This window comes from Cavia porcellus, unplaced genomic scaffold, assembly GCF_034190915.1.
Source record: "Cavia porcellus strain 051 isolate PalLab524CR breed Dunkin Hartley unplaced genomic scaffold, mCavPor4.1 scaffold_40, whole genome shotgun sequence".
Taxonomy (NCBI): domain Eukaryota; kingdom Metazoa; phylum Chordata; class Mammalia; order Rodentia; family Caviidae; genus Cavia; species Cavia porcellus.
The window spans coordinates 8,022,520-8,049,344 of record NW_026947523.1 but is presented as its reverse complement, the minus strand read 5'-3'; the positions used below and the strand labels follow the sequence as shown (position 1 = coordinate 8,049,344).

The following is a 26,825-nucleotide window of genomic DNA, read 5'->3' as shown; positions in this document are numbered from 1 at the left end:
GATTGATTTATTGTTTATAACAATACCCTATACCACTAGGATAAGCACAGGGGAGAAAAACCATGAGATATGCCTCAGTGGGATTTGGAGAAATGAAGGGTGAAAAAGGCCTGTTAGGCCTTCCAGTGGTAGGAAGGCAAAATGAGACCCCTGGAGCCTGGCCTAGTTGGATCTGCACAGCATTCAGCCTGCAGGCCTTCATGATCTTGATGTGGTGGCCCTCACCTCCCTGGTATGCCTGCTCTGCCACTCTTGTGTTGTTCCCCATTGCTTATTCTCAGTTGTCTGCGGATATTCATTGTTCTTTAAGTCTTTAATTCCTTTCTTCCTTCCTTACCTCCTCTCCGCTTCCTCTTCTCCTTCTTTCCACTTTCTCCTTTCCTTCCTTTTTTTGACAATCAGTTTGAAATGTTATGTTCTTTCTGTCCCAAATGGAAAATGGGTGGAGGCCCCATGAGACTCCATCAAGCCTCTCATGTGCATATGGCGTTCAGTTCTCTTGCTCTGTGCACTGGGAAACACTACCCACCTCAACTCTAGAGCTTGACACCTAGGGCTTACTTGGGGCTTGTGGCAGTGTGAACTCAGAACCTTTGCTGACTGCATCACCAGCTTTGGGGTCTTCTTCATGGAGTCTCCTTTGAAATCGCTGTCTCAGGTTCTTTCCACCCTCCATCTGCTCCATTCTTACCTTGCTTCTCTTTTTAAACCACAACCCCTACCCCACCCCTCACCCTTTGCATGCAAAAATTGAATTTCGTCCTATGGGGAGAAAGGTCCCAACTCCTTGGCCAGAAATTTTCTTTTTTTTTTTCCCTTTTTGTACTGTGGATCGAACTCATGACCTTGTGCTTGTCAGGTAAGCGCTTATGCCATTGAGCTAAATCCCTGGCCCCTAGAAATTTTTAAGACCATACATGACATGACTTTTCATTCCTGCCTATGCCCTGCCACTCTCTGCCCCATTTTTTGTGCAGTCAGGTTTCTTGGAGCCCCGTTGAACTGAGCAGACCTGATTGTCATGTATCAGAGCCTTGCACTTGGTGTCCTAGGCCCTGGCTCATAGGCCCCCTGCAAAGCCTTTCCTCCCAGGTACCCTGTCACTGTTCTGCCCGCTGGTTTCATGTGTGGTTTTCTCCACCTCATCTGGAGAAAGGTTGCCCCCAGGAAACTTCATGGCACACATGTTTGCTCAGTAAAAAAGTGAATGCACACAGACACTGAGACTTAGTAGATGACAGTGACACATGTCATCATGCCCTAACAAGGTGGCAGCAGTATTTTAGCAAGTGGGAGCTATAGTTAGTTTTAAATCAAAGAATTTTTTTGTGTGTGGAGAGACTTCGTGACTTAGCCTGTGAGCAACAAACAAGGCATTCATGGGTTCCTGAGGATGCTTGTTTACTGAGAGGAGAGATGTGTGGCTCTTTGTTTCAGGCTTCAGCTCTGGCAGCATGGACTATGGCATGGTTGGTGGGAAGGAAGCAGGGACTGAGTCTCGCTTCAAGCAGTGGACCTCCATGATGGAAGGACTGCCCTCTGTGGCCACGCAGGACGCCAGCATGCACAAAAATGGTAAGAGTAGGTTGGGCTCAGTGGCCTTGATGAAGCGTGACACATAGGTCTCGTCTTAGTGAGTCTCTTGATACTTTTTTCCCCAGGTTTTATGCTTGTCCATCAGAGGAAGGTTAGCCTTGTGTGTGTTTCAAATTATAAGAAATTTAAAGTGCTAGTTCTAATTACAGGGAGTAAAATTTCCCACCTGCTGTGGAATTAGAGGGTAGTAGCAGTGAATTTGGGCACCTCATTAGGTTAAAGCCCTAATGAAGTACCTGAGAGGGCAGAATCATCCTGTCTCCCTCACCTCTGCCTCTGGTCTTATTCGTTTTTGTTTTTCTAAAAAACAGATCAAAACGAATAATGTCTATATTTTGCCAAGTGTTGGAACTATATGAAATTCACCAACTTTGGAAAATTTTCTGCCCTTTAAACTCCAAACGATGACTAACAGGTCAAAATACACAGGGTTTGAACTTTTTTCACAAGGCTTTCTTATTCTTTGTAAGTTGCAGTGTCTTGCAGGGGCATCATTTGAGGCTCTGGCTTTGGCTGTAAATGTGGATCTGCCCCTCCTCACCATAATCTTCTATAAAGGTTTCTCCATGTCCCTGCAAAACAGATTAAAAGTCTCCAAACCTACCACCTTCAGCCTTGTTTCAGTATTTGTTCCATGTGGCAATAATTCCCTTGTACTGCCCTGTACTGTGACTAGGAAGTATAAATGACCGTCTCTGCTACACCACCCCGGCAGTAACTCAGTCTGCAGCCTTTCAGGTTCCCGCAATTATCAGCCTCTTCAAGAGCCCCACAGGAGGTGGGGAAGGAGCCACCTGGAGCTTCCTGCCTGCCATCCTAAACATGATCATTTGATTTTATGGCGCACAACAACAGTGATTTACTGGAATTGTGAAATCTATTTTTGGTCTGAATACCGCTGTAGCCAGTGGGCATACTTTTGGACACTTCCACTGCTTCCTCAGGCTAATGATTCACCAGGTCCCCTTGTCTCCAAAGACGTGAAAGGTGCATGATTATAAGTACATAATGGCGTGTGAGAGGCTGTCTCTGGAAGGTGAACTTCCCTATTTATTTTTCAGGTAATGTTTTTTCCATTTCCTTAGAGATCCCCAAGGTAACCGAGCTTCTCATTTTCCACTATTTCACTGTAATGTGCTTCAGAGCCAAATATCTGTCCAAATAATTCTCTAGCTGATCGTGGAGATGTTTTTTTAAAACTCCTGTTAGGCCAATCAGATTATTTTATTCAATATCTGCACAACTATTCTAGAAATAATTTTATCTGTTCAGAGGCATCTTAAGACTATACTGAGTAGCCCAATACAATACCTAAGATTTGTTTCGTAAGATCTGATAAGTACAATGGTATCTTATCAGATACCTAAAACTTTATTTCAAATAAAGCACTTTCTTTTCTTGATGGTTTAAGGGGATCTTAAGCTATTTGCTTTTTTCCTGTAGCATGTAAATGCGTGAAAAGGGGGCCGGCAAAGCCACTGGAATGCCCTCAGGAATGTGGTCACAAAGGGTTTGCTGTTCTTGGTCTGTGTGGCCCTGAGTCTTAGAGCTGCTGAGTTCACTGCTGGTCTTGTATTGGCAGAGACCCTGAGTGGGAATTCTATCTCATTGCTTTGGAATTTAAAGCAATTGCAGATGGCTTTCTCTTCAATGGCCCCTCTGCACACTGCTGCTTCCAGCTAACATAGGCTCAACCAGCACTAAAGGGGCGGGGGGCAATCATCATCAGTAGAAGTAACTTTTCAGACCCTCCACTGTGCTACAATTTGTGCAGTGTTCTTTGCGTTTTCATTCTTGAGTGATTAGCATAGAAACCACAGCGATAATGGTATGATTAGTAGTTGCAAACTCTCATTGATTTTACAAATCATGGGATTTTAAGGCCAAAAGGACTTTTGCGAATGAGAACAGTCTTTTGGGCCTAAGTGAGAGACTGAGAGGCTTAGAGAGGTAAGTTGAATTGTTATGGTCATGCTGCTTATTAATTATAGACCGAGTCTCCCATGCAACCTCTTAGTCCAATATTCTTTCTTCTCCGTAAGTGTCATACTATATTTGAGCTTCTCTGGAAAAAAGATAGAGAAGTTCTGTTTGCCAGAGCTCTCTGAATGAATTAATTACCTCTCTTTTTTCTCAGGCGCTATAGTGGCCCCTGGTAAGACCCGAGGAGGGTCACCGTACAACCAGTTTGATATCATCCCTGGTGACTCACTGGGCGGTCATACGGGTCCTGCTGGTGATAGCTGGTTACCTGCCAAATCTCCACCAACAAATAAAATCGGAAGTAAATCCAGCAATGCCAGTTGGCCTCCAGGTATTGTTCAGGAAATGGTCTTGCTAAGATAGCCTTTGTTTTTTAATTGTTCATTTCAAGTTCTTGAACACTTGGCTTTGGCACTTACATTCCTTTTATTTTTAATTATTGTATGAAAGGCAAGGTATGTGCTTAAACATAGGTACTGTGGGAAGATAGAAAATCTCCATCAGACAGGGAGCCTGGGGCTGAAGGCAGGGACCACATAACTAAAACCTGGCACCCTTCGCGCATATGGGAGGCTCTGTCCAAGTGTCTGCAATGTTGATTGGTTTACTTACTAGGCAATTATTTATTGTCAGGTTCAGTTATGTGGCAGTGAATAAAATGAGATTGTTAATGTTTTCTCTGACTCTGTCTCACAAGATAATCTGTTTTGATTGTAGAATAATTAGAAAATTTAGTAAAGCAAAAATAAAAATCAATAATGGTATAAATACATCTATGTCCAAGACTTCTGTGTGTGGTAGTTACTTGTGTGTGAATATGTATAATTCCATTTTATTACAGTAGGATGAATAATGCATATTATTCATATATATACTGTCCTTTCTCAACATTAGGAAAAGAAAATTTATTTCTGTCATATAGCTTTATATATTATTTCAGTTGACCAACAGGATTATTTATAAGCTTTCATTCATAACCTAGGCAGTGATGGTGAACCTTTTAGAGCCTTCAGTGATAACAAACAGCCCGGGGCGCCATACATGCCATAGGTTTGTCACCCCTGCTGTGGGGTTTCTCCTGATAAGTAAATTATTCCTGTTGATTATGCTTAAGTGGTCTATTTAGCAGGGGTTATTTGAATTCCATTTTCCTTTGCATTTTTGGCCAATATCTAATGAGGGAAATGGGAGAGATGACTGGTCTCCAGCCTAGATTTTCTCCCAGTTCTTGGCCTCAGTTCCTGGACATTTCTTAGGAGCCCCAGATTATATACTCCTGTTTTATCCCTGCCTTCAGGCCTGGATTTCCCTTGGAACTTTCCTGGGGCAGAGACAAAGCAGCTAATGGACTTGGCAGCATATCAGGGAGGAAACAGCTGAGCCATCAAGTTCACTGCTACATTTAGAGAGACACATGTTATGATAACATAAAGGTGCTACTGGCAAGAATTTGTGTTTTGAAAAAATTTTCTTTATAATTTCATGATGAGTGCTTGTTTAAGCAGCAGGTACAGTAAAATTTCATGATGAAAACCTGAGACAGATTCAGTATTTAGTCTTTCACCAACCCATTTCTTCTACTAAAAAAATATATGTGTGTTTTCATGAACAGCCTTCTACCCCTAACACTTGTTGTTCTTGTCTCAGAATTCCAACCAGGAGTGCCATGGAAAGGTATCCAAAACATTGACCCTGAGTCTGACCCCTATGTGACCCCAGGAAGTGTGCTGGGGGGTACAGCCACATCTCCCATTGTAGATACTGACCACCAACTGCTGCGGGATAACACCACAGGTAAACAAGTGCAGCATCCCTTGTGTGGGGGTACAGCATCCAGCATTTTTGTAGTTGTCAACCTGTGGCTTCGTTGGTACATGGAATTGCTTTTCACATCTTTGTTTTTAAGATACATTTTATTCCCCTTCTGTTGAAGTTTTAACATACTCGGAGGATTTCACCGGTTATACTGACATGTGTCTTCAATATTTTCTTCTTGTTTGTTGTCACCTCAAGGGTCTAATTCTTCCCTCAACACCTCGCTGCCTTCACCTGGTGCCTGGCCCTACAGTGCCTCTGATAACTCCTTTACCAACGTTCATAGCACTTCAGGTATGAACTTTCATAAATGAAACATGCATTTATTTCCTAAGGAACACATTCAGAGACATTGAATTGCATAGTTGGTGTGGGGAGAAGTATGTCTTTTCTGTTTGACATCTGCTCAAGGAGTTTCTGGCCCTTCAGAGATCAGATGAGACAGGTACAATTCTGGGGCAACACCATTGGCCAGGAGCTAGGTACAATCTTGGGCATAGGTCATGACCTGGTGACACAGATGCTTCTCTTAGCCAGCTGATCAAGAAATCAGTGGCCATGGGAGTAACCAGTTAAGCCCAAGTTAATCATTCCTCTGACAGCCATTGATCCGTTGCTTTTCCATAAAAATCTTTCCGCTTATACACAAACAAGGGCAGATTGCCAAAGTCCAAAAGAAGATCTCAGTTAATTGTACCAGTTAATTTGTTGGCTCAGTGCAACCATGCACACCTGTGATCTCAGCACTTGGGAAGATCGCCACCAATTCAAGGCAGCCTGGGCTATGTAGTAAGACCTATATCAAAAAACCAAAACAGATTTTTGAAGTCAGCACAATGTCTTGTAGATAATAGAAAACTCATTAGAAATTGGTGCTTTTGTTTTGCAAAAGTTGGACATTAAGCTGTTAAAGTTACTAAGATTTCTGTGCCTTGTTCAAGTAAAAGCAAATGAAGGAAATCTTAACCTAGTAAATCACTGCAGCCTCATGGTCTTGACATTTTCTATTTCTTTTCACCTCTATCATATTAATAATGCAACCTCCCATTTATTGAATGCTTTTGTGGGTCAGGCATCATGCTGAGTAAGCCCTGAGCTGAATTCTTTTCTGGGCTTCACCTTCTTTTTGATACTGTATGATCTGCTATTACTCCATTTTGTAGATGGAGAAACAGATTCAAAAAGCTGTTAAACAGGCCAGGATGTAGTTTAATAGGAGACCACTAGCCTAGCTTGTGTGAGGCCCTGGGTTCAATTCCAGCACTGCAAAAGAATAAAAATAGAAGCAAAGACCTGTTACTGTTTCCCCCAGGTCTGAGCCTGAGTTTCCTTTTTGGTGGTGGTGGTGATGGTGGTAGAGAAAGGGTCTGGTATGTCATTCAGGCCAGCCTCAAACTCCAGACTGGCCTCACACTCTGCCTCAGCCTCCTGAGATGTGCCACTCTGCACTGCCTGTCTATTTTGAGGGGAGCAATCCCAAAGATTGAACCTAGGGCCTTGGCGTTGAGCTATATCCCCTTGCACCCTCCCGCCCACCTCCTTTTCTTGAGTTAGGATCTTGCTATCTAGCCCAAGCTTTCCTGGAACTCGCTGTGTAGCCTAGGTTGGCCTCAAAATTTTACCATCCTCCTAGCTTAGCCTCCCAAATGTTGGGTTGCAGACAGGCCTATGCCACCATGCCTGGCTTTTTTTCTTTCTGTTTATCTTTTTTTTGAGATAGGGTTTCACTATATAATTCAGGCTGACTTTTACTTTGAACTCACTGTGTACCCCAGGCTGGGCTCAAACTTGTAGCAGTCCTCCTGCCTCAGGCTTCCAAGTGCTTGGATTTTTTAGACATGTGCCACCACAACCAGCACTACTTTATTTCTTTAATAATTTTTGATACGGGATCTCATTATGTTGCTCCAAACTCGGGCTCAAGTGATCCTCCTTCCTCAGCCTCCTGAGTGGCTGGGTACCCAATGCTGTGTTTGGCTTTCATCCCAGACTTTTACCTATAAAAATGCTTGTATCTTAGGCTGAACTATGTATCTTTTTCCTGTAATTGAACATTGACCAATCATCTCACACTTACCTAATAATAAAAGCTCTACATCCTCTAAATTATTTCTTTCCTTTCCTCTTCTGTAATATCTCTGTGTGTGTGTGTGTGTGTGTGTGTGTGTGTTGCTGGGAATCAAACCCAGGGCCCTGTTTAGAGGCGGCAAGCACTAGTATCATTGAACTACAGCTGTACCCAGCTTCCCTCGCTCTGTCTGTCGGACTTTCTTTCTGAAATAGGTTGTCAGTAAGTTGCCCAAGTGAGTCTAGAACTTGTGTTCCTCCTGCCTTTGCCCCTGGAATAGCTAAGACTACAGTTGTGTACCAACACACCTGGCCTTTATTTTTCTTCACAGTATTCCTATGTATCAGTCACAAAATTTCAATAGTTTTCCCCTTTCCTCTCTGCCTTGCTCCAGGCAGTGCTGTCTCTGGAGTGGTGTGTTATGCATTTGAATGTCTCATACCTCCTCCTCCTCTTCCTTTCTCTTGGATGTCACCCTAATTGAAACATTCCATGCTGAATCTACTGCTTAAACTCCTGATAACCACTTACTCAGCCCAAGCCTATCTTGTGGCCTCCTTACCTGTCTGCCCCTGTGCTCAGCCAGGACTGAAAGAGAATTTATCCGGTACAGGGACAGTGTATGTTGAACCTTTGTTCTGTGCTCCACTTTTCCCAAACCCATCTATTTGTGTAAATCCTGGAATCCTGTCTTTGCAAAGCCTTTGCTGTCACACACTCTCCTCTGTGTGTGGAACATACATGGTGGTGTTGGAGTTACCAGTCCTATCATTTCACCATTCAGTGTTTCATCTGAACTGGGGACTTGAGAATAACGTTACTTATGGTGCTGATTTAGTGCCTTAAGCATAGTGAGCCATTAGTGAATACTGGCTGATTTTTAAAATTTGTTTGAAAATTGGGTGTCTGTTATGCAGAATCAAGGCACAAGAAAAGTATAATTTTTAATACATTACCATGCAGTCAGTATTTACAGAAAGTTTTAGATTTTTGTTTTGTTTTTAATTTTACTTTTGCCAGTACTCACCGTATCACTACATCTGTAAGCCTGTTACAGCTTTGGGAACATATCCTTGAATTTGTCTTCCATTTATGTTGTATTTAGCTAAGAAAGTAGTAGAAAATCAGTCATCTCATTAAGTGTTCAAGCCACATGATGATGTGTCTTTTCAGAGTAATAATCACCAAAAATTTTAAGCTTGAATAACAATGTTAGTTGGTACTGCCATTCTTAAAATATGTGCTTCTTGGGGCTGGGGATTTAGCTTAGCAGCGTAAGCGCCTGCCTTGCAAGCAGGCAGTGGTGAGTTTGATCCCTGATACCAATTTTTAAAAAAATGTGCTTCTGTTAGGGGCTGGGGATTTAGCTCAGCGGCATAAGCGCCTGCCTTGCAAGCAGGCAGTCGTGAGTTCGGTCCCTGGTACCGATAAAAACGAAAAAAAGACAAAAAAAAAATAAAAAAGAAAAAAAAATGTGCTTCTGTTGCTTTTTTGATATAATACCTGTGTGGAGACAAAAATTTGTATGTTAAGGTAGTCTGTCTAATCTTTCTCCTTCCGAAATTTTCTCTTGACAGCAAAGTTCCCTGATTACAAATCCACGTGGTCCCCAGATCCCATAGGACACAATCCCACTCATCTCTCCAACAAGATGTGGAAAAACCACATTTCCTCCAGGAACACTACACCGCTGCCCCGCCCACCTCCCGGCCTGACTAACCCCAAACCGGCGTCTCCCTGGAGCAGCACAGCACCCCGATCAGTCAGGGGGTGGGGGACACAGGACTCTCGGCTTGCCTCGGGTGAGAGGGCTTCGCCTCAGGGGAGGAAGGACATGAAGGGCTGTGCACACAAGCAGGTCACAGTTGTCTGGAAAGGGCAGAAGTATCTCACGACTAGCAGATTGCAGTCAGTACAAGACAGAGTCAGGGACTGTCAAGGACAGGTGGAGTAAAGAGAGCGGGTCGCAGAGTGAGGATTCTGGGAGGGAAACGGAGCCATGCAGATAAGCAGAAGAATAGAGAGGCCAGGGACTAGGAGGAGACGAAAGTGAGTCAGGCAGAAGAGACACTTTACAAAAGAGAGACAAGAGGGACAGGCTACATGAAAATGGTTCTGCCTCATCGCTTTCTTGGCTTCCCTTGCTAGTCTTCCTCATCCTTTTTTCTGGTTGGTTACAGCCTCTACCTGGAGTGATGGTGGCTCAGTTCGTCCTAGTTACTGGCTGGTTCTTCACAATCTCACTCCACAGGTAATCATACTCTCTTGTGGTTTATAGATAGGACTCAGTGGTGTTACGAGAGAGAGGGGAATGTGGAGATGGGGAACTTATTTCCTGGTCACAGCACAGAGGTCTTTTCTATAGGAGTGGATCTTCCCTTGCCACCCAAGTTTCCCAGGCTACTTCTAAAGGGAACTGGGCAGCCCCTCCGCCTCACACTTGCCTCCAGGTATGGAAATACATGTAGTTTAGAGAATAGGGACAAGGCAGGGGGGTATTGTCTGGTGATTCTGGGTAGCGGAGGTAATTTGCTATATAGCTATGCTGGTTAGAGGCTGGAACCAAGTGGAAAGGGATGTTTTTACCACACACAAAGAAATTGCCTGTTTTAGTTAGTTGTCTCACAAAACTTGAGGGTCAATGTTAACAAGTTTTATGCTTCTTCAGTAATTAACTGTCCATCTTTACAGTAGAAGAAATGATTGATTTCACAGTTTAAATGCCACATGGGTTCTTTTGGTATTCGACCTGTTATCCTCTTTGAATATAGATGGCATCACTGCTTTGCACACCTGACAAGCCCTGTGGGTAATATTTCTGGGGTAGGTTTTCTCTACCCAGAGGCACATTCACTGTCACCTTAATTGCTCGATAGCTGAAGCATTTCTGGCAACATCATGTTCATCACTTTAACGTGACCAGGTGAATCCTTCCGGTCTGAACCCGTGGCCTTCCTCTGTGCTTCGCAGTACAGCCTTTGCCACGCTGTGATAAAGGGGTCAATTATGTCTCGCTCTTTTTGACATGGAGAATAATGGCCTGTCTGGAATTTAGTTCCTACGTGGAGTTGCAGATACCTCTGTAAGTCAGTATTTGCAGGGTGTTCCCTTGAGATTCATTATCAGGTCACCAGCCTGGTGTTCAGAATATATACTTCATTAAACAAAAGCATTACCTTCGTCTTTGGGGAAATACATTATCCTCTAAATTTATTTGCCCAGCTAACCCAGTTGTTGGGAATAGATCATAAGACCCATATTTCAAGGTCATTTGAGAAAGTCATTATTAACCTCTGTATCTAGATGCAGCTAAAAGTCCCAAGTATTCCCTTAGCTAATACTTGACTGGCCTCACAAATGGTAGGCAAGTACTGTACCACTGAGCTAGATCCCCAACCCCAGTATGAAGAATCTCAGCTTGATGAGGTGGCATACTCTTATAATCCAAATACTTAAAGGCTAAGACAGGTTGATTATGAGTTTGCGGCCATCCTGGGCTACATAGCAAGAACCTGTCTCAAAAGAAGCAAATAAAAAACAAGGGAGTTTTAAAACTGTGTGTTTTTCTCAAGAGTTGTCACAGAGTGGCAGTGCTTATGTGTTAAGGTGGAAGAAGCTGTAAGCTTTGAAAGGAGCCTGGGCATACTACCTCGCTGTTCACTTACTCTGTCTTTTTTTTTTTTTAATTAGTAAAAAAAGAAAAGAAAATGTATTATTTTGTTTGGTTGGTTTTTAAAGACAGGGCTTGCTGTGTATTTCAGGCTGGCCTTGAATTCACTTTGTGTTGGGATTATAGGTGTGTTCAACCATGCCCAACTTTGGTGGTTATATTTGTATTAGAAAGAATTGTTTACTTTTTGAAAAAGTGATGTAATATCAAGCTAATGTTAATCATAGTTTAAAAGATTATAAAATGACTAGGGATATAGCTCAGTGGCACAGCATCTGCCTGGCAAATGCAAGGTCCTGAGTTCAATTTCTGGTAACCTCCTTCCCCAAAAAATACGTTTTAAGAGCAAATGAATCGGGGACTGGGGATTTAGCTCAGCGGCATAAGCACCTGCCTTGCAAGCAGGCGGTCGAGAGTTCAATCCCTGGTACCTGATAAAAATGAAAAAGACAAAAAAAAAAGCAAATGAATCTGGATAAATTTACTTTTCATCACATAAAATGTGCTTAGAGATACAGTGTTTACATGTGCAAGAAAAAAAAATGTGCTTAGAGGACATATATGTATCCTGAAAACTCATTTGTGGCATATATTGTCAGGCATATTTAGTCAGTAATCACTTATAATACTAACTGTGCTTTTTCTGATCATTTTCTGTAAAGAGCTAAGGTTAATTTCCATCCTGCAGTTTTCTCACTGCTGCCACAAATAGCATAACTTTTCAAAGCAATTACAGTACTAATGCGTACCCTGGAATGAACTGAAAAGTTGCAGTCAGCAGCTTAAAGAAACTTGTTTAGAATCTTGATGCAAAATCAGTCATGTAGCGTGAATAGGTTTGTTCATCCTACTGAGAGGTTAGGGAAATTATCCTCCTTTCTGAACACTCAAGTAGTGAGCTTCTTAACTGGGAATAGGGACAACAGCTTTTGGTTATATTGCCTGAGGGCAGCAAAAAATCCACTCAGAGAAAGATGGTCAAACCTGGAGCAAAGCAGTGTTGGAATAGTCTGTGACCTGCCCAGTCATTGATGTTATAAATCATCAGGGCTTAGCAGTGCTTTTCTTGTTTGTGTCTTTCTCTTTACCTCTGTGAGATTGTTTACTGGGGAGGCTACAAATTAGTAACACTGAGAAATTTGCATGGTAATTTAAATTCTTATCATTGAGGATCATTGAGTTTGTGACCAGCCTGGACTACAAAGTGAGCTCAAGGCCAGCCTCAATTGCATATCGAGACCCTGTCTCAAAATGACAAAAAATAAATAAATTCTTATTTGGGAACCATCTCATTTCTTCCTTTTTAGGCTTAGAAAATAACACACATTTCCTTGTTTACCTCTTAAAAGAAAATAGACCATGGAGTGAATGATTTGCTTCATTTTGAGCTGTATTTTTTTGCAGACATTTTATTTCCAGAATGAGAACAGTAGATCTCAGCCCAGTGCCTCATCTTAATTTACCTTTTTCACCACTCCTCAAACTTTTATGTCGTGAATATCATTACTCCTTAGATTGATGGGTCAACCTTGAGAACGATCTGCATGCAGCATGGTCCACTGCTGACATTCCATCTGAATCTCACCCAGGGCACTGCCCTGATCCGATACAGCACCAAACAGGAGGCAGCCAAGGCCCAGACTGCACTGCACATGTGAGTATTACACCCTGTACCCAGGCAGACATACATCCCTCTAAGGACACATGTATTATGGTGCCTGATTAATTAAACGAATGTGTGCACTTACAAGTCTTGGATTCTGAGGTAACAGGTCTTTTCTGCCCAATCAAATATAAATTGTCCTATGTATATTATAGACTGGTAATCAAATTGTAAATTTAAATAATTTGTGAAGTTGCAAGTACATTTTTTTTTGTCTTGGCAGTGGTGGGATTAAACCCAGGGCCTTAACACATGCTAAGTACTGAGTAGATTTTAAGTACCATGAAACAAAGCCAGTACTTACAAAAATGAAATGTTTTTAGTGCTAACATCTTTCATAATAGGATCTAGCTGCTAATTGTGACTTTAACATCTTTAACAGATGATGATGAATTTATTGTCTGGGTGAGTAGCAGGTTTTGTGTTTGAAGTAAATAGGACTGGATCAGACTTTGACCATCCTTTTCCCAGCCACTGTCAAATTTGTGCACTCCCTTTAACCGCCAGTCCCTTGACAAAAGCCCACACACACAGCAGTCGTGAGATGTGAGCCTGGGCAGCCAGGCAGCCTGTGACACAGAGCAGCAGCTCCAGGGAGCCAACACTGGGTTCCCTCATGCTCTGCATGTGATGCTTTCCCTCACCTGGAAAAAAGTGAGTTAACATTTTTCTTCTCCTTTTCTAAGACTTGGATTTTTTGGAGTACTTTTTACAAAACTTGAGAGGAAAGTACAGGGATATCCCATATACTCCAGCTCCCCACTGCATATACATAGCCTCCCCAAATACCAACGTCATCCTTGAGAATACTCCGTTGGTCACAACTGATACACATACAGTGACATAATCCCCCCAGACTCCACAGTTACATTGGTGGTCACGCTTGCCAGTGTACATTCTGAATTTGTATACTTGTAACAACAGGTAGCTACTGTCATCATATTGGTCTGTATAGTTTCATTACTCACAGAGACTTCTCTGTTTCACAGATTGATCCTCCAACACACACAAGTCATCTGAAAAATAAAAATTCCAGGGCCAGGGATTTAGCTTAGTGGCACAAGCACCCGCCTAGCAAGCACAAGGTCATGAGTTCAATCCCCAATACTAATAAATAAATAAATTCCATCCCCAGAGGCATGGATACATAGTATCCTCTGGCAGTCTCTGGCTAGTTTGAGTTTTGTCATTACTTTACATCAGTTGGAAGAGAGGCTCTGATCCTCAGGCCTGCAGTAGGGCCTGTGATCCTACATCCTAAAAAGCATGCAAGCACCACAGCCTGAAAGCCTTGCTCCTGTTTGTGCTGGAAGGTCTTCCTCAGACCTGCAGCTGTCTTTCCCTCCTTTCTCCAGGTGTGTATTGGGAAACACTACCATCCTGGCTGAGTTTGCCACTGATGATGAAGTTAGCCGCTTTCTGGCACAAGCTCAGCCCCCTACACCTGCAGCGACCCCAAGTGCGCCGGCCGCAGGGTGGCAGTCATTGGAAACTGGCCAGAATCAGTCAGACCCCGTCGGACCTGCGCTGAACCTTTTCGGTGGGTCCACTGGGCTCGGGCAATGGAGCAGCAGTGCTGGTGGCAGCAGCGGGGCTGATCTTGCTGGCGCTTCGTTGTGGGGGCCCCCAAACTATTCTTCTAGCTTGTGGGGAGTCCCGACTGTGGAAGATCCCCATAGGATGGGTAGCCCTGCTCCTTTACTACCTGGTGACCTTCTGGGAGGAGGGTCGGATTCAATCTGAACTTAGAACTTTCAACTCTGACCTCGTGACCTTTTTTGGAACAGCAGCAGCACTAACTTGACCTTTTCGTTTTTTTTTTCAACTTGCAATAAATACATTTTTAAAAGGAAAAAAGAAAACGGAGAGAGAAAAAAAGGTGGGTCATTGCAGACTGTCTGAGCACATAGTTGCCTCCCTTATAACTTCAGTTTTTTCGTTTGGAATATGAATCCAAAAAGAGAACATATCACTCTTGAAATACTTGAATCATGAACGCCAACCTAGAAAGACAATGTGAAGCAAGTACACATACCATTTAAATTTAAACACAAAAAAATTAAAAAAATTAGTTTCTAGTTTTTCACTTTTTTCATGTTATATGGAAGTTGTTGCTAAGAAACATATATACTGAAAAAAATAGCTTTTTAACTTTGTTTGCACTGGGTGTGTTTCCGTCCTTAGGTCTACCATGTTTGGGAGGGAGGGAAATTCAAAAGAATTGTTGGGGGAGGGGGGAGGGAAGACTTGACGGAGCCTCACTTTAAAAACAAAAACACAAAAAACTTTTAAAAAAAAAAAAAGGAAAAATTTGTGATTGGCTGGTTGATAAATACCAGTGTGTTCTGGCACATGTAACTGCCCAGGCATGCTCGTTCTGGTATGTGTGTGCACGTGTGTTCATGCGCATCCGCGTGCATCCTCCTCTGTCTCTGTGTGTGTGCCTGCGTCCCACCCTTCTCCCACTCCACCCTGATTCTCAGAAAGCTGCATTGCTGACAGTCTACGGGCTGGCTGGCCGGCCATCTGCTGCCTTTTTTGTTTTTTGTTTTGGTTTGGATTTTTTTAACTATAAGAACACACAAGCATGGGGAGCCACTGCAACTCCACCCACTCCGTTGGACTGCACCGAATCAGAGTGCTTTTTAACGATTAGCACAGGGAGCTCCTTTCCACTTGCACATCAGCCTGAGTGTGAGGTTCTCTAGCTTTTCTCCTGACCTAGCAGTAGAGCGGAGCACTGCCAACTCCAAGATTCAGAGAGCAGGAGGTACCTCTCAAGCAACCGTGTGTTCATTTTCTGTTTTTCAAAATGAATGGCCGATAGGCACATCTGAGTACTTGTTAAGTTTCACGCAGGCTTTTTCATTAGTTTGAATGGGAACAGGAGATGAGATAGTTTTTAAATCATGTGATGTCTCAGAAGCAGAAAAGAAAGATACACGTTCCCTTTTTCCTGTGTGATCAGGTGTGAGAAAGTTGTCCCCCCCCAAAAAAAAAAAAATCAGGTAATGCCAAGTTAAATTTCCATTGATCCTCATTTTCATTTGATGGAAACAAAGTTGTGACCAGCCTCCTGGAAGCATCGCAGCTCCTCCCTCTCTGCTCCTCTCTCTCCGAGCGTTACCTGTGCCAGGCCTTGGCGTGTTACAACACCAGGCCATCACTGACAGAGACGTTTACTTAACGAATGTTCTTAAACCAGTGTGTACTTCAAGCGTTTCCCTTTGTTTCTCTGTGTTGTGTATTTCCTGTGTATGTGGTTTTGCTTAGGCAGGATAACTTAGCGAAGACTTTTTAAGTATTGCACCTTTTTTGGTTTTGACCTCTTTTTTTTTTTCCTTGTAATGTTGCTTTTTTATTTCGGTATTTAAAGACTTAATTTTTAAAGCATTGATGTAATAGTACTCTGGGCCGAACAGGAGGCAACGTTTAATCCACAGTTATCACCAACATGTATGTATTACGTTGGATTCAAAATGTATAAAACTGCTTATTGTGAAGAGAGTGACAGAAGACCTAAAGGGGTTTCCCTTCATACAAAGCAGATGGTGGGGCGGGCGGGTGGGGGAGGGGGATAGTGCCGGTGACGTGCTAGCACTTGTGTGGACGTCCCAGTCTGCATCATACTGTTCAACATAAAGTGCCGACATTCTGTACCAGCAAATACCTGCCCATTCCAGCGCTTGGTGGGAGCAGACCTCTACTGTCCTCCGTAACTTGCTGCTATTGAGGACAGGGGAGTTTTTCTTTCTTTAGCATCTTCAGTGAAGGATACAACAATGCCTAATTGTATTTTTTCAGCTTGTCTATGTGTAGGTGGGTGGATGGGTGTGTATAGGAAAAAGGCAAAAAAAAATTTTTTTATTTGCATGTAAGTGGCTTGTGAGATAAAGAATGGGAAATTCTATAGTCTTCTTGGCTTACCCTGTTGATGACAAACATAGCCTCAAAAGAGATTGATAAGTATAATCCAAGTGAGTGCTTGCACATACCAGGCTTTAGGAGCCCATTGTGGGTGGGTAATCAAATTGGAGTTTGCAGTGCTGGTCTGGTCCCACAGATGCCTTGTCCAAACTGACTGTGCCCTCCTCCACCTCCTCTGGTTTTCATCACCACCATGCCCCTCCCACCTGTACCCTCTAGGTGATATCTTCTTCCAGCCCCACTGACTGCTCTCTGCCTCATAGCAGAGCCCCGTTGTGTGTGGTGACCTCTATGGGAAGCGCAGCTTGTGTTCAGACATCCATAGACAAAAGGCTTCAATCTTAGTGTCCCTGGGCCCAGAGCCCCATCCCAAGGCTCCTGCGAGCCAGTGGGGACTGTCCACTGCCGCTCTTGGTTCACGGCTGTGTCCTGCCCTGCCCTCTCCTCCTGCCTGTTGGGTCCTTGACCTGCACTATGGCTTAGTTGAGTTCCTTATGATACTACGGTGAAAGCCGGGTGCTAGAGCCCCTCTTGTTTACAAGACACAAATGAGGGATTTGAAATATGTAAAAATAAACATGAGAAGCTAAAATGTTCTTCCATCATAAGCTTAAAGGGAAAAAAACTGAAAACTTAAAAAAAAAGACCAAAAAGTACATATATATACATATATATATATATACACACACACACATACATACATATAAATATATATTTTAGAATGAAGACTAACTCTGGGAGCATTTAACAGTGTTTTTTGTTTTTAACATTTTCCTGCTTTAAAATTTGCAAGCATTCTCAGGAATTCTAGGGTAGGAAGCCAGTTTTTTTGAAGATGGTTTATTTAACCGTATCTTATCCTAGATAGACGGCTGTTTCTTTCCTGTTAATAAACTTTTACAAGTTCCTTAAACTTCAAAAAGTTTAGGCAGTTTTTACTTAAAAAAACATGTAAAAAGAAATGTCTCCAAATGTTGTCATACTGGGGATCACACATTTTAAAACACATAGAAATATTTTTTAAAAATTATCAATTTAGCAGCAACAGGTAAATTCATTAGCTTACAAAAAAATATGGAAGAAGGATTAAGCTTTCAGAGAGCTCTATCATGGACTCATTGGAAATCGTGTAATTGAACGAGGAACATTTGGTGTACATGCATGGGAATGTTCCCATGTTGTTCCTTGCCATGTAAGACTAAACTGAAATCTCCCCTCGCCACTTTTATTTTTTTTAATGGAACCCTTCTTCCTGTTCCCCAGCCCCAGTGACGAAAGGAATAAAGAAAGAAACAACAGTAACTCGAATCTGTAAGATAGTATGGTTGGATTGCTGAGAATCTATGTAAAGAGTTAGGAAATATAGGTTAATAATTTTTGGAACAAATTTTAAATAGTCATTACTAGAAAAAAAAAGTATCTATGGACTGTCCTATTAATGAAGAATGTCTGTCTTACCTCCATGTGTTATGGAAGGAAGAGAAAATATAGAAGAATCTAATGAGGAACAAGTGATTTTACTTTTTTAGCTCCCAGCTACTATTGTGCTTGTTTTAATTGCTGTTTTGAAGATCTGCTGCTTAATATCCCCATCCCTCTGGGGGAGATATGGAGTGTTTCCTTTCAGTTTGGTGATGTTGAATTCTCCTTTTGTATTCCCTCTTGGGGCCAGGGGTCAGAATTCCTAAGCATGACCACAGCTTCTTTCAAACATTAAGCTTCCCAGTGGGAAAGAAACTCCAGCTCCACAGGTAAAGGGAATCAGTGGGGTTGCTGCCTGCAATTTCTCTAAAACCGCTTTAGTGCCTTCACACATACACCCAGACATCCTAAGCAAGGGGACACGTGTGTATGTGCATGACGTCCGGTCACTCCGCAGCTGGTAAGACACTGGCTCATAAAGGAAATAGGAGTGAGCTGGGACAGGTCCCAAAGGCAGTGGGCTAACGTAAAACAAATAAAAATCAAGGAAAATATGCTTTTAAGTCTTGATAATGTGGAATGCCAAGTTCCTTCCTTGCATTGTGTGCCCTCAGTTACTGTGCTTTGAATTCTCCAGGTGTGTGATGGTGACAGCTGCAGGGACTCAAAGTCTCTTGGGGTTGGGCCAGTGGAAGGAGGTCCCTGTTTCTCTGCCCCTGTCCTCCTTTGTCTTCTCCCTCCCTTTCCACCTTGTGTCAGCTTGCTGGAAGGTTTGCTTACTGGTTGGCAGTGACCTAAGAACAGGTGAGGGTATCTTGGAAGAGGAAAGCTCTTTTCTTTCCACGGTATTCTTTGGCACGAGCCATGTTTACCCTGAAGTTAGGTAACTTCAGAACACTTAGATAATTCAGTGAGAGCATCCTCTTATCCACCATGTATATGGAGGCTTGCTGGTCACCCTCATTACATAGATTTATTTTGTACACATTTGAAACATGTACATGTGAGCTTTCCATTTTTGTACCAGTTCTTGTATTTTTAAACACTTGATTATTAGTGGCTAGACGTGTGCATGTCTATTAAACATGTCAAACTTAGTGTCTACCACATGAGTAGCCAAAAGAAGATGCAAGAGTAGGGAAAGGGGTGTCTTCCATCAGACGGGACACAGTACTGCCCAGTGAGACCCAGCACCACCACCTTACTTTTTAAGTATTGAAGAAAGCTCTGGTCTTTCAGACACTGTGAAGAAATAGATGGTCTGTGTAGCGTCTCTAATCCCTCATCCCTAACCCTTGAAATTTTCCATGTACAACATTCACAAGAGTGAACTTAGCAGTACTAAAGTTAAGATTCCACATCATGCATTCAATCCCCACCACCACCCATCAGTCAGTCAGTTCTCTAAACCAAATTCTTTCATCAGTGTCCCCCCCCCCAAGAAAGCAACCTCCATTTCTTGCCATTTAGTTAGTTTTGCTCAAAACAGCTTGCTGTTCAAATGTTATTATGGCTTCGGTTCTAAGAATTTTCCCACCTCTTCTGACATGAATGTAACATAAGTTAGCAATTCATTCTTCTAAGCTCCTGTGTGTTGAATGTTGTATATAAGATATGCAAAGGGGAAAAAGAAAGAGGAATTCCTGCATATGGATTTGGAAGCGCCTTTATTAATGTATCAGAAACTAAGAGCTCATGGGCTATTAACTCCCTACAAATACTCACTCATCCTTTTATCGTTTTTCTTGGAGAGGGTACAGTTTTTGTAGAGTTAACACCCAGATTCCATTTTGATCTCAGATGCTGTGTTCTTTTAATTTTATTTTTTGTATTCTGGTGTCTTGACTCTTCTTTTAGCATTTGTGTACTGAGCAAGTGTAGAAGCCAAGCCTGTTGTCTTCTGCAGTGTAAACAGGATGTTTTTGACAGATTTGGCTATAATGGCCATCTCTAAAGGGCACAGTTGAATGTTTTTGTAAAAAAAAAAAAAAAAAAAAAAAAAACTCATTTTTCCCCATTCCCAGAGTTAAAATTCAGCATATAAAACTTTTGTTACTGTTTTGGGTTTGAGTATTTTATTTGAAGTATCTGTAAGGTCTTCAGCTAGGAGTGGAGATACATTTTTAGTTAGTAAAAAGAAAAACATTAAACTTCTCCAGTGTTGCCAAGTTTTGTCACATTTCATGTCTATGCATTAACTACACTTTGTAGTGTTACTACAGTAAGAAATCTTATTCCATGGTTTCATTTTTCCTTCTGTGAGTGTACGTCCAAGACCGAATGCTGTATAACATAGATGAGGCTATTCTACACTCTGTGAACACTGAATTAATCCATCTCTCAAGCTCACTCAGAATACAGGGTACCTTTAACCCCTGCCACACACCACACCATACCCCTTGGTTTCCTTCTCTGCAACAAGGACAAAGTATCTAACACAGTATATAAATAAATATACAGAATGTTTTCAAGGACATCAACAATCAACAAAGAAACTCAGAATGTTATTATCTCTGTTTCCAGAGCTTATACACACTCTATAGTATGGTCTGTAGTTTTATGGCCTATGCCAAAGGTGTTCATATGGACAAAGGTGGTCCCCATTTGTCAATGATAGTTTTTTTTTCTTGACCTTAAATTTGACAAAGAGAGTGGTAGTATCACATCCTTTAGATTCAAAATAATTGTCAACTGCAAGAATTATAAACAGGGATATTTTAATAAAAATTGAACATCAGCCTTCCCTGAACTACCCACCACACCTTTCTACCCTCCACTGCAGGCTGCCAAAGAAGGAGGCTGTGAACATCTAAGGGTAGTAAAGGAGGGACACCCCACACTCTGCAGCCGTGCTGTGCATGTGTGTGGTCTGTCAGATGAAATCCTCAACCGTGATGACATACTCATAATACCTGAGTAGTCAGTCTCATGCTGTAACCTACTAGCACCCCTCAAAAAGGAGCAAAATGACAGAAACTGCCAGTGTTTGCCTCATAGAATTTAAATAGTTCCTTTTTTCACAGGTGTGCACCTGAATTTGTGTTTAGTGTGAAACTGCATGCTAGGAAAATGGTACTGCCCTTATTAGAGGGTCTCGGCCAGATTCAGTTGTTGACTCTTTATTGTGACAAATGCTTGTCTTTTTGAAGGTGGGGAAAAGTCAAGTCACATACAGAGGCAAGAAGTGTTCTGTTTTAAACAAAAAAGAAATAGTGTTCCCCTAAAACACTGCATCCCTCAACCAAGTTTTCAAACTATGAGTCATTGCTTTGGAAATGAATTCCCAATTAAAATTGACAAATTTCCAGTCAGTATCAATAAGTTGAGGTGGTTTTCTAAATAGGAGATTATTCCTCGCTGCTTTTCTTTCACTTCTCCCTGGCTTCCTGGACCTCCTGGTGAATCAAGTATTCTCCTTGAGCCACTGAAAGTGTACCCCACTGATAGAGAGGGGTCAGAAGGTGACTGGAGGCTAGACATAGCAGTTTCACTGCAAGACTGACCTATCCGAAGAGCTATATGGCGACAAAAATGGCAGATCCTAAATGTGTTGGCCAGAAATGAAAAAGGAGACATTTTTTGCAAAATAACCTTGAGAGCCTTTCAAGAAGTCACATACCTTGTGAAGGTAGTTTGATTCTTTTTTTTCACCAAGAGATAAATTTTTAGCATGCTACTTCTTCCCAGAAATTTCAAGTTAGAATAAATGTGTTCAAAACACCACCCCCAAAATCCTTCTTAATTTTGCCCAAGGACTCGAGCATAGTACTTCTGAATGTGCCTTTGTGAGTATGGAGACCGAGTATTGTAGGTGTAGACTGCCCATGGCGGTGAAAACAGAAAGATGGTTACCTTAGCCTTCGGCAGTCAGAGTTCCACTGAGTGCCCGGGGGGAGCTGTGGAATTGTCATTCACATCCATGTTGCTCAGTGATGTTGTGTGGAAGAAGTCCTGGGACTTGGCTCTTGAGGTACAGGTTGCACAAGTGACAGAGGCCAGGGGTAGGCGGAGAATGCGGGATGGCTTCTGTAGCTGCATTCCTTAGGCTCTGTACCTGTGCCTGTGTGGCTGTTCAGTCTTCTGTTTTTCTCTAATCACTGGCAATTGGAATATGATGCTATCTGTGACACATTCATGCTTGTAGAGCAGGCGTTTTCTGGCCTCAGCTTGGCTTCAGCCTTTCAGTAGACAGAAAGCCTAGCGATTTCCCAGGTGGAAGTCACACCATGTTGCTCTTCAGGTTAACAGGGTATCAGGAAGGAGGTTTGGAAAGCATTGAGATTTTAAGTTAGGAAAATCCAAAATACATGTTTTATCTTTTCAGAACTATTACAGTTAAACATAGAAATCTGCAGTGTCTCCTAATTTGCTTTGGGATTTATTTCAATGATTCCACCTCTTCTCCCCACTCCCTGTGTCCTGAAAAACAGCAAGTGAACACTAGGGGCCATCTCCACCAATTCCTCAGAGCTCCCGGTTCCATAGACTCCTCAGAACTCTCCCACAAGAAGCCCCTTCAGCCTTGTCAGGGTGACACAGGGAGGAGGGTGCTGCGCTTCCCGTGTTCTGCTCATTCCCCTCTAATGGCCTTGAAATATATTATTATGCAAATGTGAATTTTGATACTGAATTTAAGAAGAGGGTGTTGGATTTTTTTTTTTCTTTTTTCAAACAAAAAGGTCCATATGTGGTCATCATTGCTTCATTTTTGTGAACTGTAACTATGCATTCTATATGGGGGGAGGGCAAAGGGGAAGGAAGTCGCTTTGCATCCTTGTTCTCCAGTTTCTGTGTCCATGGTATCCGTGTGTCCAGGAGGGGAAGGGGAGTGAGAGAAGATGCACTAAGGTCATAGTGAGGTCAAAAGAGACCTCGGAGGCCTCTTGCCATGGCCGGTGAGTCTGATAGCCAGGCACATTCCGGGGGGTCTGCGGCTCCTGTCTGCTGATCAGGTACAGGGGTCTTGATCTAGCCGTGCAGTGTTAATCTGGGGCAACAGTGGGACCCCAAAGGCTTCAGTGTTCCCTGGACAAAAGTACTCATTCTTTCCTGATTTCAGAACCCTTTCAAGCTCAGGAAACCATGCCTCAATCATGCTGACAGTAATCTTTGTCAGAAACAACTCCTCCTCTCCTCTCTACCCCCCTTTTTAAAATCATTGTTGAGTTAAAATGAGGAAATTTTCCTACTCTATGGAGAAGAGGGCTGTTGCCTGTTATTGCTTGACAGGCAAAAAAACCCATTCTGTCCCTCAGCCAAATGTAATCTTTCCGCTTCACCACACTGTACATAGCTAGCGAGCAGTGAAGTTCTGAACAGAAGAGGCCTACATTCTCTCTCTTCATTCTGATAATTCCCTTGTTGTTCTTACCTGTGATATATCATAGCACTGCATTGCTCTGGTCTAGGCTTTTTTTTTTTTTTTTGCAATGCAATATGTAAGCATAAGTGAAAGATCGTGGCCCGTATTCAGTGTTTTCCATGCAGCAGTTTTTGTTGTTATGTTCACAGTACTGTAATGAATAACCAGACTTGCTCACAGTCTTCTGTGCCTGTGCAGGACCGCATGGGCACGATCTTATCAGGGTTCCAATCTGTTAGAATGCCTTTTAACAAAAAAGCGGAAAAAAAAAAAAAAAAACTCCTGACGTTTCAACTCACACAGAACTATACCTCAAGGTACACTTTATCTCCCTGCAGTGTAAATCCTTAATTCCTGTCTTCTTTCTGACATTGGTGGGTTATCCTTTATAAGATATGAACATGTAAATAACACGATAACTTTTAAGGCACTTTCTTTGCTGTGAAAGTAATGCTAAAATACTATATATTCCATGTTAAGCCATCAGAAGTTTCAGATCTGAATTCTTTCATGTTTAAGAGGAAAAGGCAGAGCAAGTCAGTGGGGTGGATTTGCATCTGAGCTAGGGCTGTTCTCTGGCCCCACACACACAGTGACAGCAGACCAGTGTCTAAGTTCTGACCTAACTAGGTGCCATCTAATCCAGCATCCTGGTTCTGGGATGGAGAATGTCTTGAGTCTCTCTTCCAGAAGATCAGTCCCCCACAGGGATTCCAGGAGATTTCCTATGTGAGACCTTGAGCTCTTACCTGTCTTAGTATACACACACACACACACACACACACACATTCATTGATTATCATTCTGAAGTTCACCTTGGGATTTAGTCCCTGGCATTTCAATGTACGCTGTAGAATTCATGGCCTTGTTATATTATAATGCTCTGGAAATGTACTGATGATATCTTGAAGAAAACTTGTCTAAGGAGACACGCAAACAACCATGAAAGCTGTGTGTATCCTCTAGATTTTCTTCTCTCTCTGAGGCTTAAAGCTGACTTTAGTAGAGGGAAATACATTTAACACATGCTGCTCATAGGTCGCTGTCAGCTACTGCCTTTCCTACATTTGAGCTCCCATGAGGCAGGGTTGCAGCGGATCATCTTGAGTAGCTTCTTCACAAAGCCCCCTTTTGGTGTGACCTCACTGATCTTGTATAGTGACGACTTCCTCTGAGGGAAGAAACTTGATTATAAGTGCATGCACAGTATCTACCCACCTTCTGATTCGGGCACTGTCGAGTTAGGATTTTACTTCTGTTTTATCTGTAGGCACTTATCCTATCAGTGTCCTTCCTCTGATCCCCTGGGCTCTGCCTGCCCTCGTATCCCTCTCTGATGCTCCCAAAGGGCTCTGCTGATCTCTGCACCTCTTTTCTGGGACGTGCCCCCCACTACCACCTTTTGCACACACAAGTGACCAAAGTGTTTGCGGTGGTCTCACAGAAGACATCAAAATGGTGCACACACCTCAAATGTGCTCAGAGACACGTGCACAAGATTCTGTACCCATGGCCTTAATCTCAGCACGATTTAAGGTGCAGGAACATTTTTAACAGGTTTAAAATAAAAAATAAAAAAAAAACTCTTCTGGGAGGGAAAAAGCAGATACAACAGCTCAACTGTGCCCACCCCTCACTGTCCACTCTTGCTTATACCTTCATGTTGTGCGCCCACCCATCCCATCTGTGTTCTGCATAACCAAAAACAGACTACAAAAGCAACCTGAGGAGAGGTTTCTGGACTATTTTATCTTTCTCCCTTTCGACGGGGATATAAATGCTGCTTTGGGTTCCATAATCCTAGGGGGCTATGTTTACATAGTGAAATACATCCTACCAAATCAGGAAACAGTGGATAGCAGGGCTCACTTCAGTGAGCTGTTGGTCACGAAGGCTAGGGAGGACCTGGGGGCATAGCTGAGGAGGAGGGGCAGAAACATACTTCTTAATTCCTTGTGACACATGACCCCCATTCTCCTCTCTTCCTCCCTTTGTGGCTTTCCTTGCCCCCGTTAAACAGAAGGTGCAGAAAAGGGCATCAAAAGAAGGCTGGTTTTTTTTAAGAGGCAGCTTTCCAACTTTGCACACAAAGAGGTAACAGAAGGTACAGCAAAACTCCTCTCATCTGAAACACTGTCAGCAGAAACAAAACCTGTCAAAAGGACTGAACAGCTGCACATATTGATGCTCTCTGCAAGTTACCTATAAGTGTTTTGTTTTTCTTATACTTGAAATAGCTTTTACAATATTATTTTGGTGGCTTTCTTTTCTCTCTTCTAATGGGCAATAGAGAAAGTGAATGATGAGATTTAAGGACACTTGAGGGGAGAAAAGAGAGGATACAGCATTGTCTTTTTTTTTTTTTTTTTAAACATAGAGATTTAATCAAACTCCCATATGTTGAAATTGCTCCTCATATTACTGGTTTTACATGGACACAGAAACTAGGCACTTTAGAGGTGCACTTGCACGGCAGGCTGGGCCCCCCTTTTCTATATTTTATTTTACTTTTTTAGTATAGTGGTACTTAAAATCACTGGTTCACTTAAAAAAAAACAAACAATAAAATGTTAAACTCTACTAATGTACAAATAAGCTGAAAAGTTGCATTTTATGTGTATTTTTTGCCATAGCAGGTACTGTATTTCTCATGCTGGATTTCAAAATATATATATATATATATCAAAAACAAACAAAAAAAACTGAAGGGTAGTGTTTTATTGGATTGTGACAGATTGAGTAATAAGGAATTAAGTCGCCGTCATTTCATTAAAATGGAGAGATGATGTCATACATATATAAGAGTTTCCTGAAGGGTTTTTTTGGGCTTTTAAAAAACAGCTTATTTTTGTTTTGTTTAGTTTTTTATTTTATTTTATTTTGAAAAAATATGATTGTATTATGTGCAACTCAGTTGCTTACATTATAACTACAAAATATTTTTGGGTTTCTGGAAAAAAAAAAAGAAAACAGACTAATAAATGTGTTTGGCTGCTAAGCATTTACTATTGTGGTTTTCCTGTTTTATTCTGCCAATTTAATTTGCTCATTTGTTAAATGTTTATCGTTTTTCCTCTCCCTCTTCTCCCTCTCCCTGCCTCACACATAAAAGCTGCCTGAAAGTCTACACTGGAATTTGGACCTCAGCTTGCCTCTCATCTTGTTGTGTTTTTGTTGTTAGGGTAGGCTGTCGGGCCTGTCAGTTTGCACTGCTTACTGCCTGCCCCTTAATTCTCTAAAAGAAATGATGTTGCTCTGCCTTTGCTGCTGTTTCGTTAAGATGTAGTTTGCATCTGGTTTTAGAACACCAGCATAGAGA

The 26,825-nt window shown here is 42.1% G+C and overlaps 1 protein-coding gene across 7 annotated transcripts in view; it reads left to right on the top strand.

The window, feature by feature from the left end:
• The window catches only part of Tnrc6b (trinucleotide repeat containing adaptor 6B), a 237,924-nt gene extending 211,417 nt beyond the window's left edge, over window positions 1-26,507 (top strand). For all 7 annotated transcript variants that reach the window (XM_063243619.1, XM_013153092.3, XM_023565344.2 and 4 more), the window contains 8 exons: window positions 1,438-1,575; window positions 3,734-3,910; window positions 5,227-5,373; window positions 5,593-5,688; window positions 9,040-9,264; window positions 9,643-9,713; window positions 12,647-12,786; window positions 14,151-26,507. In XM_063243619.1, coding sequence (XP_063099689.1) covers window positions 1,438-1,575; window positions 3,734-3,910; window positions 5,227-5,373; window positions 5,593-5,688; window positions 9,040-9,264; window positions 9,643-9,713; window positions 12,647-12,786; window positions 14,151-14,538 — 1,382 coding nt within the window. In that variant the 3' untranslated portion in view covers window positions 14,539-26,507. The remainder of the gene's footprint in view (window positions 1-1,437; window positions 1,576-3,733; window positions 3,911-5,226; window positions 5,374-5,592; window positions 5,689-9,039; window positions 9,265-9,642; window positions 9,714-12,646; window positions 12,787-14,150) is intronic.
• The last annotated feature ends 318 nt before the right edge of the window (window positions 26,508-26,825 follow it).